The sequence below is a fragment of the Lagopus leucura genome, unplaced genomic scaffold (assembly GCF_019238085.1).
Source record: "Lagopus leucura isolate 7727_CA_CO unplaced genomic scaffold, USGS_WTPT01 Super-Scaffold_100157, whole genome shotgun sequence".
NCBI classification, from domain to species: Eukaryota; Metazoa; Chordata; class Aves; order Galliformes; family Phasianidae; genus Lagopus; species Lagopus leucura.
Window position 1 is genome coordinate 24,644,410 of NW_024962334.1, and position 17,659 is coordinate 24,662,068.

The window sequence follows — 17,659 nt, forward strand, 5'->3', positions numbered from 1 at the left end:
CTTTGTTACCATCACTGAACACTGAAAATTAAGCTGTTCAGCCACCCACCTACCCACAGCGTAATTATAAACACAGTAAGTAATTACCCCTGCATCTTTTTTCAATTTATACCTATCCTTTCTACATTTTTTTTTAACTTTTTTTTTTGTTAAAGCCTCCTCAAATACCAGCAAAGGCATTACAACTGAGACCCACAGAGACCCTCACACATCCTTGACTTAAGAGATGCCAGATTTAGCTGCTTTCTTGGAACATTGAAGTCTTTGCAGCTTTGCAGATCTGAATTGTAAGCCTTCAGTCTTAAAGCTCTGTGTGCTGCACAAGTTACTGTATGCTTGTGTACTAGAAAATAGCTAATGGAAATAAATCAGTAACTAATGCTAATGGAAAGCCTCAGGCACATAAGGCACTGCTTACATTCAGCTTTTCTGTTCTCTAAGCACACACTTGCAATCTTTTGCAATGCCATCATGCAGGCTGGTTTCCAGGCTGCGACAGGCCAGGCTGAACTGGAGGCTGAAAATTGGAGTCTGGCAACTTCCCTAAGGAGCTTGAAGCAGCAGAATAGGGAGAAAGGTGCAGGCAACAGCTAGCATCCCTGCTGGAAAACGAGGACTCCCTGGAGAGGCAGAGCAGATGAAAGGATCAACAGTGATACACAGCATCACAATGAGCAGTGGGAGCCATAGCAAAGCGTTTCAGCACTCAGAACTCAAGACAAAAAGTGGAAAAAGCTGCCCAGAGCACTGATATGTTTTTCCAGTACCCAACTTGCTGAATTCACAAAGAGCATTTCCAGTTCCATACAGCCGAATAGCTCAACTGTGCCAGGGGAATGTCTTGGAATGACAATGAGACTTCTGCACCTGAGAGAGAGCACAAACTCTGACCCTAATTTTTAAGAAAGCAAATCAGAGTGCGTTGACAGAGTTTTGCTAATGCTTCCTACTAACACTTAAAATAAATTAAATATGTGTCAGAACACAAAAACAGAAAGCAAGAATATTTCTATCCCTAGATAGATGTACCGTAGATACAGCCTACTCAACTCCGGAAACCATTTACCCTGCTGGTTTAGGTGCCCTCCACTCACTGATTTCCAAGTTCCTACACTTCAAATTTTGTGTGATGTAGCCAAAGTGTTAAATGAAGGGGGTATTACTTCCTGCTCTTCAAGGCAGATATTCTATACCTGATTACTGAAATATTCAAATCTCTCATGTGATTTTACCTGTCTTCTGTTCTTACAGTTACAACCAGGTGGTATCAAAGTCATAAGCAGTAATGTGAGCAAAAGACCTTTCCCTAAAAACCGGCTTTGCAATAAAAGCAGTAACTATGTTCACCTGTATCTACAGTGCTACACATTGGTTATAGTAGAAATACTAAACAGGTCCCTGCAAGAAAGAAAAGAAAAAAAGGGAAAAAAGAATTTCTTCTCAAGGTGCCTATTTCTTGGGTACATGCTGGATTTCAGGAACAAATATCTCTGAGATTTTTATGCAGTAAAGAAACTTTCAGTTCTTCCCCATGAAATATCCAGATGCTATAAAGTACATGAAAGTAACTGCTAAAAACTCTTTCCTTTGGTCTTGTCTTCTTAATTATGCTCATTTAATGACTGAAAATTATAGCATTTCTTCATCAGTAGATTTCTTAATAGCCTAGCACACAAAAGAAAAAAGTTGTTACAAACTCCATTAGTATTCTAACATGTAATTATAAAATTGTAATTGACTAACACGGCAACCCTGCAAGTGCTATAGCTGCAGAAAAAGAAAACAAATATGAGAAATTTTCCCACCTACAAGAATGTAAATGAGATAAGTTATAATTAAATTGCAAGTACTTGCAGCAATTCATGCTGGTTCTACTTATTCACTGAAATACTTGTATAGAGGCATCTTTTCTAGCATAAGAAATCAGTTTTTCAACAATTTATTATTGAAGCAGTTCATAAAGAATTTAGCTCATGCCATGCAGTGCAATACTCTTGAACATTTTCTGAAGTTACCAATGCAGGCAGTGAAATTTGCATTCAGAGGCATGATTACAAACCTGACTTTCAGAGGTACATGCCACCTGCAGCTCCCATTTAGTTCCCTTTAAGCACCTGCCTTCAGACAGCCAAGATTGAAAACTGCAGCTTGAAAATCATGATTGGTAACTCACAACACTCCTGAAGAGTCCTCCTGGCCATCCTCTGCCCTTCAGGGCAAACCCCTGCTGATTTAGGCCTGGGGAAAACACTGGGCCAAGCAATGACCTGGAAATTTGCTAAGCAATACTGAAGTCAAGTCAGTAGAAGATCCAAGCCATGTGCAGTCTGAGTGCAGGCTGCACAACAGAGTCCTGCCAGGGCAAATTTTAGGCAAATTAAAAAACTCCTGGCAAAAACCAGGAGTGCCCTTAGTGAAGGAGAGATGCTCTGCCACGTGAACATAAACTATGTCACTGCTTCTGGCTCCCCGCAGGACAAGGGTTTTGAACTTTAAATTCACATCCACAGTCCTCGCAAATTTAATATAACAGTGTAAAAATTAAGCTTTCATTTTTCAGATGGGAAAGGAGGAGCCTTGAAAGTTACACATGCATGTGCGCTAACTTTCCCTGGAATATTTTGAGTTCATATTCTCTCCATCAGCATTCAAGAGATGAAGACCCGAATTCTATCTTTGCAGACATGTGCGTATATTCCAACCACTTCATGAGGAAGTGCATTCATCTTTCCGAGATGTGAACTTGACTCAAATTTGTCTCTGGGTCTGAGTAACATTGCTGTTGCTGTTTTCCATCCATCAGCTTTCCTAAGTCTTTATATTGGTGTTAAAATTTAGTTATTGTCTCTCTTCTCTGTGCATCTCACTGTCCAGCCAAGTCTTTGTACTTGTGCACAGAATTCCCTGAAAAAACTGTGAACATTTTTTCTCTTTCTTTTTTTTTTTTTTTTAACATTCAATTCATAGCATACAGCCTGTCAGTAAAACCACACAGAAGCTATAAGCAATTAAATGCTTATATGATACCTAGCAAATACCTGCTGTCTGTTTTATAGAGAAGTCATAACCTTTCTTCTTCCTCTTGTGCTACCCTCACCCCCACAGCACCTCCACTCCTTTGTTTACAAAACAAATATAATAAAGAACAAGGGAACAAGAAGAAATGCAAGTGTTAGGCGAGCAGCTGTAGCAGTGCTTGTTTTTACAGTGCTGTGACTGCACAGCCTGCTCTTGCTGTCTTCCAGGAAAAGAACAGGCATCTGATAAGGGGAGCTCATTGCTCCCTGCTCCTTGCAACAATCCTACTCCTATGTAACAGTCATCATTCACAGTACCATTAATGTTCTAAAAGACCTCTAAGATCATCTAATCCAATCATCCACCTACCACCAATACTGCCACTAAACCATGTCCCTAAGTGCCACATCTACACATTTCTTGTACCCGCAGGAATGGTGGCTCCACCACCTCCCTGGGCAGTCTGTGCCAGTGCCCAACCACTCTTTCAGGTAGGTTTTTCCTAATAGAATCCAACTGGAACCTCCCCTGGCACAACTTAAGGCCATTCCTTCTCATCCTATATTATTGAACACAATAGCATTCAGGAATTCTGAGCAGTAAGCATTTCTTAGGAGCTTTAAAGAAAAGAAGGAGAAGTAGGCTGTGTTATCAGAAAGGACAAAGAGGATCCTCTGTGGCTCAAAAACATTTAAACTAGGTGAATATTTACAGAAATATTTTATGAAAATTGAGTTTACATGCATCTGGTGTAAGGCCCATAGAACTCTAACAAAAAGAAGCAAAGGACAACCACAAATAATAAAAACAAAGAAGTCATTCTTTTCTTTTCTTTTCTTTTTTCTTTTTCTTTTTTTTTTTAAAAGGCAAAATTTCATTTTCTTTTGGGTTTAGACCTCAGCAGTGAAGCTTCTCATGTTTCACTGTTTCAGCCATGACAAAAATAAAATAAAAACCAAAAGTGTCAGCAATAAAAACTGCAACAATTCCACAGTTTTAAAGAAATTCTTTGTAGGAAAACAATAAAACAGCCCAAAGGATCAGACAGCTTTGACCATATAGGAATCAAGAACCATCCTCAAAGTGTGAGATCACAGAATCATTAATGTTGGAAAGATCGCTCCAATTGTCTAGCACAACCCCCAACCCATGCCTGTGTCCACTCTAGACTATTTTCCTCAGTGCCATATCTCCATGGTTTTGAATACCTCAAGGGATGGTGACTCTACCACCTCCCTGGGCAGCCTGTTTCAATACTTCACTACACTTTCTGAGAATAATTTTTTCCTAAATCCAACCTGAACCTCCCCTGGCCTAAATTGATATCACCTCTCCCTCCTATCACTGTTACTTGGGAGCAGAGACTGACCACCACCTCGCTTCAACCTCCTTTCATGAACAGATGGTTAAGTAGAAGTTGCAGAATCAATGCACAGTTTAGTGAAAACTCAGTTTATCCTATCCTTTAATTGGCTCTTATACCCTACAGATTACTCTGCTCTGCCATACAGAAACTGTTACTGTTGCTTGAGATGCCCGGGGAGAGCAGCTATATAGCTAGAACACTGTCAATCTAAAAATATTTCAGGTGTGCAATATTTCACATTACACTAAAATATGAAAGCAAACATGTTAAGACTTTCTCTTCAACTCCATCTTAGCATATCAGATCAAGCTGTTGATGAGAAATGTGTGGAGGACTGCATGTCTTCCATCTTTCTCTTGGGTGACTTGGAACAGAACGCTGCTCCTTGCATTACTGCAAGCAGCATCAGCTTGTTGGCCCACTACAAAACTTTCTGACATTTCTGATTTCTTCTTTCACATGCTTGCCATTGCTCTGAAAGCACAGGCACAGTTCGCACTTCATTTGCCATACACAGACAATAACTTTACTGAAGAAAGGAAATAGAGTACCTCAGTCATTCACTCATCCCACTCACCATATGCTGAGTTATGGGAAATAGTTTGAAAAAGTAAATGGGAAATTATTTTTTTTAAATCTAGCTCCCTCAATTTGTCTTCTGTACAGAACTAAAGCAGGCATTTCAAAAACAATTAGAAAACGGTTTGTCCCCAACACAGGTACTTGTTATTGTGGCCACACTCAGTTATCTCAGTGATTTGTTGGTACACAAATGCAGTGCTATGAAATCCCTGCTTTTTAATGTAAGCAGTCAGGACAAGCCTTGGTCTCAAAGCAGGGCCCAAGGCAACTTCTGACTGGGCTAGAAACTGAGGATTTGGTCCCAAATTAGCTTTAAAGTAATATATTTAGTGTTCTTTTTGGTTTAAAGAAAAAAAGAAGTGGAGTTAGCTCTAACTCTAATGTGGTCACATTACAGTGACCAAACTGACTCATGATTGCCAAGACCTATTTTTAGATTAGTCCTATGCAGGTGAAAAATTTCCTGTAACACAATTTGAGCATTCAGGCCTAAAGCCCAGCAGAATGAGCAACTGTTCAGCTGTTTACACGTAAGAATCAGTGCACAGAGTTGGCAGTCAGTGAATTTCACTATGGGCAGCTGCAGCTGCGGGGAGCAGTCACAGTTACTGAGCAGGAGCAGCAGCAATTTCTCCACTTTAGCCACTTGATTTTTCAAATAACCAAGGCAGCCAAGCCTTCTCCCAAAAGGAGAAGTTTCTTCATACATTGTTGACCAAGCAGTGAAATGATTTATTCTCATACACTAACAACATGTGACAAGATTAAAACGCAACCTTGGCATTTTTCCTGCTCTTACTCTCAATGCTCTACAAAACAAGTTGCACACAGTTGGCAAGCAGGTACCAGGGTGGGGCCAGCATGACCTGGCCACACACATCCTTACTGGGTGTTGGCAGCAGCCCTCAGCCACCCATGTCCTTGCTGGAGCTAACATTGTGTCTGCAGTTGAATGTGAGCCAGATAAAAGGTGCAAAGTGCAGCTGTTTTGATCCACACTCCCAACTCATCATAAGCCTATTAGAAATCCCATGCAAGGCCTCCAGCAGCAAGCTCAAGATGGGCTGGGTCAGAGGGAACGTGCTTGACAGCATTTTCCTGCAGTGCCACCCAGCCCAGGCAGGCTGCAAACTGAGCACACATTGCAAACAAGGAGCAGGACTTTGGTTCTAATCGTCAGTCTGTGTTCTTTTCATCATTGTTACTAATGTAAAATATATACTACTCACTTTACTGCTTAAACCAATATTAATCACATTCCATGAGCCAAAACTGAGTATGCACACCATCACAAATAAAGGTATACCAGCAAGAACCATTCAGCATTACCTCCTGAAGTTAATCTGAAGTGTGAGATAATATTCTACTGGAACATTTTCCATTTTACTGAAGGACTGCTTTATGACCCTGTTTACCTTTTCCTTCTTGTCAGAAAATGAATGAAAAAGCTTAACTTAGCACTCAAATGTCAAGTTACAATGCTATTATTACCATGCAACAGGAACAGCTCACCAGCACTTGCTAATGTTTTCCAAAATCTGAAAATTCCATAAATTGTTTTTTTTTAATTTTTTTATTTTGTTCTTCTCCACTTTACTTTGATCATCTCTGTTAAGGTATCTGAATTCTGTTTTTTAGATATATGGTCAAACTTTAGTTTAAACATGAGGAGGAGACTCCCTAGACTTATTAGAGACCAGGTACATAACAGTTCATAGTGGAAGTGGTGATGCCACACAGTGTGCTTGACCCTATGAAGCTTCACGCAGTTTGCTACGTTTTGACATTCTGGAAATAGAACTTCCACCTGCTGCTTGACCCTGATGCTGCTTTTTCCTCACACAGAGCAGACAGTTTGGTTCAGGCATGAGCTCTGCTGTTAGTTCTGTTACCCTATGGATAATTCTAAAAAGCAAACATTTAGTTCTCAGAAGAATATTTTTAGTTAATGATCTCTTATTCCTCTGCCCGATATCTTAATACTACGGGGTAACGTAGCAAGAAGTCATCTAAACTGGTGTACTGCAGCTTAACTCTCTCCGAGCTCCTGGACTCCTTGCAGAACATAAGTTTTGAACCCAATCCTGTTAAGCTCCTGAAGTATAACAGCACTCTTATTCACAGCTGTGTCAGTAACTGCATATATACAATACAATACCGTTATGAGTTCATCCGGTTCACTTCCTTCTTCCACCGTAATTAATCTGGACCTCCCATTTCGTTCGTTGTCCCGAATGCCAATAGCAACTTGAGTGGCCTTCAGGCGCTCATATTTGTTGCACGAAGAGCCACACCACTGATAGATCTCCTAAAATAATTCAAAGCACGTATATGTTAACAAGGTTTCAACACAGCAAAATCATGAAATCAGTATTTTATTAATAATTATCTGACTGCAGCTAACCAGCAGAATATCAGTGAAGTTACATTTTTCAGCAGATCTTTAACATTTCTGAGTCATGTAGATATCTGCAATAAGCAAGATATTTATATAATGTAAGTCAGTATCTACATTTTAGAATATCATTCAATCTCACCATAGTCAGTTTTGATTTGTCCAAGTTTTGCCCGAAATAGAGATATATCTTCAACTATCTAAAGAACCCCAAAACACCTAAATTTGCTGCTGTAAAGTGTTTTTATTTTACAACAGCAATTCCTCTTCTATGTCATTTTAACAGTGGCAGCTCATGTCTCTGGCAAGAAACAAAATCATTTTAAAATCTTGGAAAATTAATTGTATCTGCACCTCAAAAGTAAAGTTGTATATTTCTAATCTTTTTTTTTTTTTTTTTTTTTTTTTTTGTGACCTTTTACTGTACAATACTTGTAATGTACTCAACTCAATTTGTCACTCATTGCATCAAATCTCCAGCTCAAGTGCAAATCAATGTCACAGGCATTTTCAATAAGGCTTCCTCCCTGGGAGATTTGTCCTTGGGGTACAGCTGATGCAGTGCTCATAAAAGTTTGTTAACCTTGGATAAATATGAGCTCTTCCTACTGTAGTTATCACAGTTGTCGTTATAGAAAACTTACAGAGATTTACAGATCAGAAATACATAGTTCTTTTTTTTTGTGATTATTACTGTAATCAAGTTACTTAAAACAAGATGGGTATATACCTTCCTGCCTTAGGAACTGACTATAGCACAGACAAATGTCACATCTGTAAGAGATGTCTGCATGCAAAAAATGCAGCAGCTAGGAACAAACTACACAGAGCAATCACCCAATTGGGATTGCTACCTTTAAAGGGATCTCCTCAAACACCACAGCATTGGTCTTCACTTTTCAGAGAAAATGCTCTGAAGGTAGCAGCTCCCTCCTAAATATTTTATGGGCTTTCAAGCCCTTCATCTCATCTGGCTGAACAGGTAGTGAGTAGGTAGGCCCATCACATAGCACGGAAAATGCAATTTGTTCAGAACCGAGCATGTCTACTGAGGCACCTCTCAGGAAGGAGGGCCACCAGAAGCAGCGTAAGACAGGTCATCAAACCCAGCCACACTGCAGACAGAGGAGCCTCAGTTCTGGCATGTCCCGTGCTTCATCCTAAATACAAAGTGTTTCAGGATACAGAATTTAAATTTCAGCCTTGATGAAAACTGCTAAGACGCAGAATATAAATTGCAGGTCCCCTAGAGGCTGAGCTGGGAGAAGATAGGCAAAATATACAAATCAGCTCGTCTGGCTGAGTTTTTTTCCTCCATCCTTTTGGAAGAAAGTCATTTGATTATTCTTGCCATGATTCAAATAGTCCAATAGCAACATTTGTCTTCAACATTAAAAAGGGTGAACTGGTTTGTGTTCAACTGCACTGAAAATAATAAGGAATAACTTACAGATGTTTAAGTTTTATTGTATACATACAATTCTATAAAACTTACATTTTAAATGAAAATCAACTTAATTGATAAAACCTTTTTGAGATTTTTTTCCCCTATTATTACTATTTACTTGTATTAATTTAATGCTATTATCATCATTTAATAGTACTTCCTATTATCATTACATGATAGTACTCAAAATGTGGTTTGAAATGAGTGGGAGAATAAGTACTGTTACTCAGCAGTAGCAGATACAAACTTCTAGAAGACAGCTAACAATGACGCCACTTGTATGCAAAACAGCACTAGTAACTTCTGATAATTACTTTCCAAAACCAGCTTGGAAATGCTCCAAAATAAATAAATAAATAAATAAAAACAATACCTGACCGATCTCACAGCCAAATTCCCTTCCCTTCCTTTAGGAAGCTTCTCTCAGCAGTGATGCCTTAAGGTTACATCAGGATTACATGGATTCCCAGAACTACATTGCTTTCAGCTTGCAGATGTTACACAGTTAAAGCAATAGGGTTTTCACCCTGGATTTATCAATCTTCTGATTATAGGTTCAAGACAAAATAAAAAAGTTCCAAATTCTGGTTTAAATAACTATCACACTTAAGCATCCAGAATCTGAGACCCATTCTTGGCTTCAGGACTGAAACCTATCTTAAATCTGATTATGACATTTCCACAAAAGAATATCTGTGCAGATTCAAGGAAACAGAATTCTAAGTCGTTAATAAAAGGCTGTCTTGGTTATATGTAAAAAGACAAAAGTTTCAACCCAAACAGATTTTTTAATATCATTCTTATAGCAATACACTTCCTCAGCCATCCTCTCCCAAGTTCTGGAAGACTTCTCAAAACATAGACTTTTAGCTTCGGAGAATTTCATTATTCAAACTTAATTACTTCTTATCTTGGCCTACCTCCTAATTGAGCATATTTGAATTATGAGAAAATAAGAGCTGTGAGTGATGTAACAGGAATTCTTTATTTCTTACACCCTAAGAAATAAGGAAGATGATCACACAGAGAAGTTGGGCAAATATTGCCTTATCTCAGTGTGTATGCTGAAATTCACAAAGATCACTCATTCATAAAGGTTAAAAGTTCAACAGCCTTCTCTTGGTCTTTTGGTAACCAGCCATGCAACCTCAGAAAAACATTCTCATCTACAAAATGAATATTTACTGACTACACAGGATATTGCGTGACTTAAATTGTCACTGCAAATTAAGGAGACCTTTAGATCTCAGACAATAAATACACCTTTTCCTTTCTTAGCATCTCTTAAAGGTCCCCTTGCACAGCATGTCCTGGCTAATCACCACTCACAGTATGCTCTCCCCTTTGCCTTCAATAAGCAACTAAACTGAGTTCTCTAAACCAACAGCTCTATGCTTCAGATCAGCTGGAGGAAGGAGAAAGACCTTCGAAAGCTACAACAGAGGATTTGGGTTGTTTTGTTATTGTTGTTGTTTTTTTTTCTTGCAAACCTTATTATTTTATTGCTACATGAGAAAACACACACACACATACACACACAAATTAATCTCATTAACCTGAGCTAATTTTAAGGCCCAACTTGCAGACTACAGGTTAAAAGTACTGCAACATTATTCAAACTTTCCTCAGAATTCTCTTTGCAAAAGACAATAAAATTTATGCACTTTAATTTTCAAAATAAAGTTGTTTCATTTTCTGGGATTTGGAAGGGGAATGGTAATTTTTAAACTATGGAAACAGTCTCACAAAATAATGTGGCCTAAATATTTAACCTTAACTAAAATAAGTATGAAATTTTATCAGATAAAACCTCAAGAAACTTCATGTAGTAAATTTTCTCCTGCAGCATAAAAAACTTGGATCAACAAGCAGCATCTGAAAACATCCTAGACCAGGAGTTCACAAATAGTATATCCATCCCTAAAGCTCTACCTTCCTTCATTATTAAAAAATAATGATTTAAAGGTTTAAAATGCTAGAGAAGGGAGAGTCTGAAAGTTTTGTGCATTTGAGAATAAAGATAGCATTCTCTCCTAATACTGACTACATCTAAACTCTGGGTACTGAGCATGTAATTTAATAGGAAGAAGTGAGTAGCTTGAAGTCATGAAAGTGTCCTAAAGACCATAACATTTTACTAAAATAACAACAAATACTAAACAAGTGTGTAACATCCAGTGCTACAAGCCCCTTGATATTTTGATTTAGTTACCTCTGATTTCAAAGTAAAATCATTTTCTCAATCATTTTAATTTATATCTCATTTTCTGGGCTCATGATAGAAGTTTGGGGGGATACTGACACATCTGTCTTCTTGATACAGTTTATTCATTTCAGTCTCTAGTTAGATTGTGGTTTTAACTATTTATTCTCAGAGGGGAGGAAAACAAGTTTAAAAGCTATAATAACTTCTTGACAAGGCTAATATTTATATTTTCCTACATCCAGCATGCCTCTGAGCTTTTGGCTTGTATGTTATTATTCATACATTTATTTTTAGGTATAGATATAAGCATGGCCTTTAGGGTAGATCCTATAGGTAACCCTATAGGCGTGGTATTTGCCTTTAACTCACTCAGTGCTTTCACAATTTCTTAGCTGTACTATACCTTCCCTATTTTTAGCATTGTTTTGCTAACCTTATTTTGAATTGGTAGGCTGACAGAAATTGTTTCCAATATAACGAAAATAGACACCAAGAGTTCACTTGGGGGAAAAAAAAAAAAAAAAAAAAAAAAAGGAACTTCATTCATTCATCAGTAATTCCTGTGCCAAGCCCAGTTTATTTTCAGAAGGTTACAGTAGCAGCATTCTTTTTCTTCTTTTTAATCTCTTTAACAAAGTTTAAAAGAAATGCTGTGGAAGAGACCTATTCTATTACTTGATATTGATGACTGATATCAATATCCTCATGGGATTGCAGTATAACAGTTACTGAGGAAAATGTTGCCATGAATAATCACAGTGACCACTCCATAGCTCCTGAGAGAGATCAGGAAAGCAAAACAGGTTTGTGCCAGGGGCTCTGCAGTCACTGCTAGGTCCTGTCACATCTACAAGATTTGTAGGAGGGCAGTTGGGTTTCCTAGTTATGAAGTAGCAACAGGAATCAGGAGTCATGGGTTTTACTCCTGACAGTTGCTGGGCTGGAGAGTGACCTTAGGAAAATCATGAGATTTAGATATACACATTAAAAGAGTACATTAAAAGAGTGACCCCAGTTCTGTACAGAAACATGCTGCAGGATGATTATTTTTGGGTCAAGTAACTGAGTAACAGTGCTTTGGCACTTTTCCCTGTATGGAGTGGGACTGTGAAAGTGCAACTCCTGCCCTACTGCTCCAGCTCCAAATGGGATATAGAGCTAAAAGAGGAAAAACAGAAACTTACTTATTTCATAGGTAACGTAAAAACAAGCTTTCCCTTCTAATACACAGCCACCTCTGTATTTGACTGGTAGCCAGCTTAGTTTGGCAGAAGGGAAAAACACACCTTTTTTATGAATTTTGACCAGGAGAAGAAAGCAAAAGCCAAAAAGCTTATATTGGTGAAAAATTCACTTTTACTCTGGCTATAAACGCTTCCTGAACATACACATTCCAATCCCATATCTTCTCTTAAGTACCTAGTAATATAGTCTAGTACAACTACCTCATAGTCCATAGCGTACTCCTGATTTGCATTCTCCTGCAGGAAAGGACATTAAACAGCTAAGCTAAGGAGCTTTCAGAAGTAATTTAAAACAAATTCAAAGCTTCAATTTTGATAGAAAAATATTTAAAATATCAAGTCTCACTGATCTTAAAATAGTTAAAAATATAAGTTTTAAAGAAAGACTTGGAGCCAAGTATTGTCAGACAATGTGTCTCCATTCTTCGTTGGCAAGCCCTGATTTAAAGTAAACCTGTTCATCTTCGCTCACATCTACACTAAAACATGCTCCCATAATGCAATTATACCTCACTTAAGAAAATAAATCAATAAATAACACTCGTAGTTTAAGAGTCAGCTAAATCTATGGAGTGGATACTGCTTTGTCTGCATGACATAGCTTATTCTGACTTGAATTTCATCAGTCAGGATGTTCCTGTAAACCAGGATATTAAGTACAGAGACATAACTTTGAAGCAGAGGGGCTTAGCATAAGAAAAAACATTTCATTTAAATATGCTTACTCATGTAGAATATGATACTATGTTATCTTTACACCCACAACCCCTAAAATGACTAAAGGCAAGAAAAGAAGGCTTGTAAAATTGTTATTCCCTGAATTCCTTTTTTCTCTGAGGCTTAACTGCTCCTTTTTATACATACAATCAGACCAGAGCCTGGGCAAATAATCACATCACAAAGGTACTGCAGTGGTTCAGTGTGTAGAAGAAAGTACATGTGATTGACAGTGATGAGGCCTGTAAAGAAGGAGGTCAGCAGGAGATGAGTTGTGATGCGAGAGTGACCAATGAAGGTGGCACTCCTATTGGAAAAAGAATATTGCTATATTGAGTGTTGGACACATGAATATTGGCGAAGTTTCAATACATATCTTATTATGCTTGTATAGTTGCATCAAAATAATTGGCTTGCACTCATCTGAGGCTCCATTCATCCTCTTCACATACAGTAATAAACAGCTGCTCTGATACAGCAAGCACTAATGATAGTTGAAGCAGTTCTTTGTTAAGTCTTGGTCTCTTAAAGTTCGTAGATTGAACGGAAAGACATCAGTACAAAATGGGAACCTGCAAACAATCTTGGGAAACAGAGAGACCTAATGCAATAGTGTGGAGGTTTTGTTTTGCTTTAAAACCATAAACATGTGCCAAACCAAGAAAACAAGTTCAAATTGTGGGAAAAATAACCGAGCAGTAAAACTGAGAATCGACTACAAGCAGCACTTCTTCACTAACATTTTTCAGGAATGGACAGATACATCAAGAAGAAGGTTTAGATTGAACCAGGCTAATGCAGGCTTCTGGAAATTTTTTCTCGGTTTCTAAATTATTCAATATATTTTCCTGCCTTGGCTGTTAAATTCACTAGACTGAAATTGTTTTTTTTCCCCTTGCCTGATAGACACTGAATCTGCCTTTCATTTGTTAAAACAGTGATACAGCAAAACCACTGAAAGCTGTGGAGTTTTGATTACCCAAAATACACTCTGAATTCATTCAGTCAGAATGCAGCATAGGCCACCAGAAGCCCAGCCCTAGTAGGGTTACAACAGCATCTTTGTAATCAATCTAGGAGTCTCCCACTTGATTCAACTGGAACAAACTGTCAGGGTAAAAATAAGTACCACAGGCATACTTACACTATATTTTCCTTCACACTTGTTTTAACATCGTGTTCTGGGAATATCTGTTGCTACATCACACTGCAAAAAGACTGAGTGAAAGGAGTACATTCATTCTGAATAACAGTGTCTCAAGCAGCAAGGCGTCTCAATTTCCTACAGCAACAGGAAGAAAATTAACTTAACTGAATTCTTGTGAGTCCCCTCACAACTTGAAGGTGTTAGAAGTTCTCTCAGCCTTAGTGATGTCTCTGTTTCAGTTTTCTGTGTACAAGTTGAGGAGGAAAGGGGAAAGAAAAAAGCTTTCCAACCCCTGAAAAGTTAGGGGAACTACAAACCCTGAATACTCCAGCTGAAAAGAAGAAAAGGCTGAAGTATTTATTTTTTCTCATGATGAACTTCCAGAACTCTGAAGGTTAAAGTACTGAAACTATAAAAATAATTGCCTCATATTTACAGAAAAATATGACATGACTCAATACTAACATACACTGTGCATAGTTACAGCCACATTTGTAACCTGTTAATAAGTCCATGATGTTAATAAAGCACTAAAGTTGTTTACTTCTTCAACCTCTGCTACTTGTTTAACAGCCTCCTGCTACGACACAAGCATTGTTTTCTCAGCTGGGTGAAAATGGGAAAGAGGTTAGTTGTAGGAGAAACTATGAATGAAAAACACGGAAAAAAAGGACATGACTAGTTGAATGTGACAGTGCCAGGAAAAGCAACTAGAGAGAAACCTATAGAACTCCCACATGCAAGAATCTGCTCTTCCAGTCCTGTTTACTCCCAAACAGTGACTTTGTTATAAAGCAATACATATGCTGATTTTGAACTGCTTTCTTTAAGGGGAGAGAAAAGTCACCTAGAAGAGACAATATAGGCTAGAAGGAAGGAGATTACAGAAGCAAAACTCAAACTGTTAAAGTTGCAATGTGATGCTGAATCATACCCTGCTGTCATAACACTATAAGCATGTGTTCTGCTTTATAACAATAAAAAAAAAAAAATTTGTTCTTGTAAATTTGTTTTAATATATATATACAAAGTTCAGTTTTTATGAAAAGCAATTGCAATATAGAAGTGATCCTGCTAGACGCGTTCCTTTGAGCACCTTTATGGAAGATAAGACTTACACTTGACATACCAATTATGTCAGGAAGTCATGTGAGATGACTATCCAAACAGATACATGACAGCTTTACTCACTGTATTGTGATGTATTTGACATCATAATTTTTAACATAATTTTCATTTCTGATTCACAGAGCCCTTGAAAAGCAGTGTGCATTGACTGCTGTAAGGTATAACAAAGTGCAGTCACACACATTTCAAATTAGTAACCTCTTGGCTGTTACAAGTCAATACATAAGCACTACCATAGTAGGAAATAGGAAAGATGGACAACAGTACAGTTTACTTGCAGCATTTACTTGACTTTTGGTATAGCTATCATCTAGCCTTCTGCATTCTTCCTTTGGGAAGATGGGTAACATTTTGTTAGCAGAACTCTCATTGTGCTGCTGAAACTTTCCAACGTAGATCAGGCTCAGCCTCAGTACTGCTTGATATTCACCACCTCACCAGCACATTTTTTAACAACCATCTCTGCATTTTTTTTTCCAAGAAGCCAAGTGGCATGCAGCCCTCTCCCTGCAGACACTTAGCTCACTGTACTGCTGCCAGTGAGAAGCAAGTGTTACACTCCAAAAGCTCTGTTTGAACTTAGGGAGTGTTTTTGCTGGTCATTAGTGACATAACTTTAAAAAGCTTTTTTCTAGTTGAGCTTCTAAAATTGAAGTGATAAACTGGAAAACAAAAAACCCTCCACCACCACCAACCCAACCACTTCCGTGTTTTATTGTATTGCTACTCACATTGCTTCTGCTGCATTTTGCTAACTGCTCTCTCCCTCACTGACCAGATGTTTCAGCTCTTCCCAAACCATCAGTGCCCCTCAACATTCATACTTTGTACATCACCACTATGCACCAGTGTACACATGGTAAACATCACAATACTGAGGAGTTTCCTGTCCACTTTAGAAGTGTCTTCACACTGTCATGCTGCTTAAAGAATCACTTGCCTTGGTGATGAAGGGATAAAAAAATGTGCCTAATGAAAGCAGCTGAGAGGTGGGCAAGCTGTGCCAGGTGTAAAGAGGGACAGCACAGAACATAACCAGTTAAGACCATTAGGAATCACCAACTGTCCTTCTGCTTCTCAAGCAGGGCATAGTGAACTGCAGAGCACTCTCTGGCCAGAAACTGGATGGGTAATGTGGCAGAAGACCATGGCTTCTGAGAGGCCTATGGAACAACTGTGCCTGGACAGGATGCACTAAGAAGCATAAGCCAACAGGGTAAGGGGCATTTTACTCCAGGCTGGTACAAAGCCTTCTTGCAGCTGCCTTGTACTTTTCCTGCCTGAGCTGCTGCTGGAACAGGATAACTTCCCAGGTTCAGCAGGGAGGTGGCATGGGCATTCCTTGTAGAAGAAAGTCAGAGTCTGACACCCCAGGCATGCTCCTGGATCACTCACTGCACAGAGGAATCTGTTTGGTGGTCACATAGCTCATGTAAGAAAGCTTCCAGAAGACTGTTTGAATAGGTTTATACCCACTGGCTACTGACTTTCCTCCTGTCAAAGACAGAGTTTCTCTGACATCTGAAGTTTTTCCTTCTCCAGCCTTGGAAGTTCAAAGCAGGCAAGGTAAGACCTGGGCAGGATATTTTAAGTGCTACAAGCACAATCTAGTAAGCAACACAGCTTCTCATATTAACCATCACAAACTGAACTGTGATCTCATATCTAGCTATCCGGAAATGCACACAAATACTTTCAACTCAAAGAATTATCATCAGAAGGAAGACTTAGTGGTCAGTAACAGTTTTATTTGTGATTGTTATTAACTTAACTTTCCCTTACCTGTTCAAATGACAGGTTCAAAAATAGCATACTAGTTGAGCTCAGCTGGAAAACTGAGGTGAGTTATATTAAACAAGTAGCTTGACATAGTGCAACAAAAAATGTATTGCATGAGTAGTTTTGCAGTACCACAGAGATCATCCTTCTAGTTAGCTGTGAGATTGGAAGAAGTACATCTTGGAAGCTCCTTTTATTTGACAGGCTTGTAAGAGCACTGACAATAAGCTCATTATGCAGTTACTACCCATTAATGTCAGACAGTGATCCAGTAGTGCCCTGAAATAAGTCCCAAGACTCAAGAACGACCTTATCAATGATTCATTTTATTTCTATTAAGTAATCTGAGCCAATTTTTTTTTTTTTTTTTTTTAAAAAAAGGACTCCTACATTTAATTAAGAGCTCCTTTAAAAGAATCACCCATTTGCAAAGGACTTTTAGTAGTGGAAAATTTCAACCTGAAATACAATTACTTCAGCCTGAAATATAGTTCTTAGAAAAATGCGCTGTTACAGCGGAAATCTTGGGCAAGTTTTGTATCACATCTATTTCTCAACAGGCACTTCAGGTAGACTTGCTTCTTCATTTTATAGTACATCAGATGTTGCCTCTTCACTTCTCAAGAAAGG

General features: G+C 38.4%; 1 protein-coding gene across 1 annotated transcript in view; it reads right to left on the reverse strand.

The window, feature by feature from the left end:
- The window catches only part of SCIN (scinderin), a 45,022-nt gene that overhangs the window by 21,074 nt on the left and 6,289 nt on the right, over nt 1-17,659 (reverse strand). Inside the window, exon 4 of the mRNA XM_042888585.1 lies at nt 7,125-7,274. Within this exon, the coding sequence (XP_042744519.1) occupies nt 7,125-7,274 (150 nt within the window). The remainder of the gene's footprint in view (nt 1-7,124; nt 7,275-17,659) is intronic.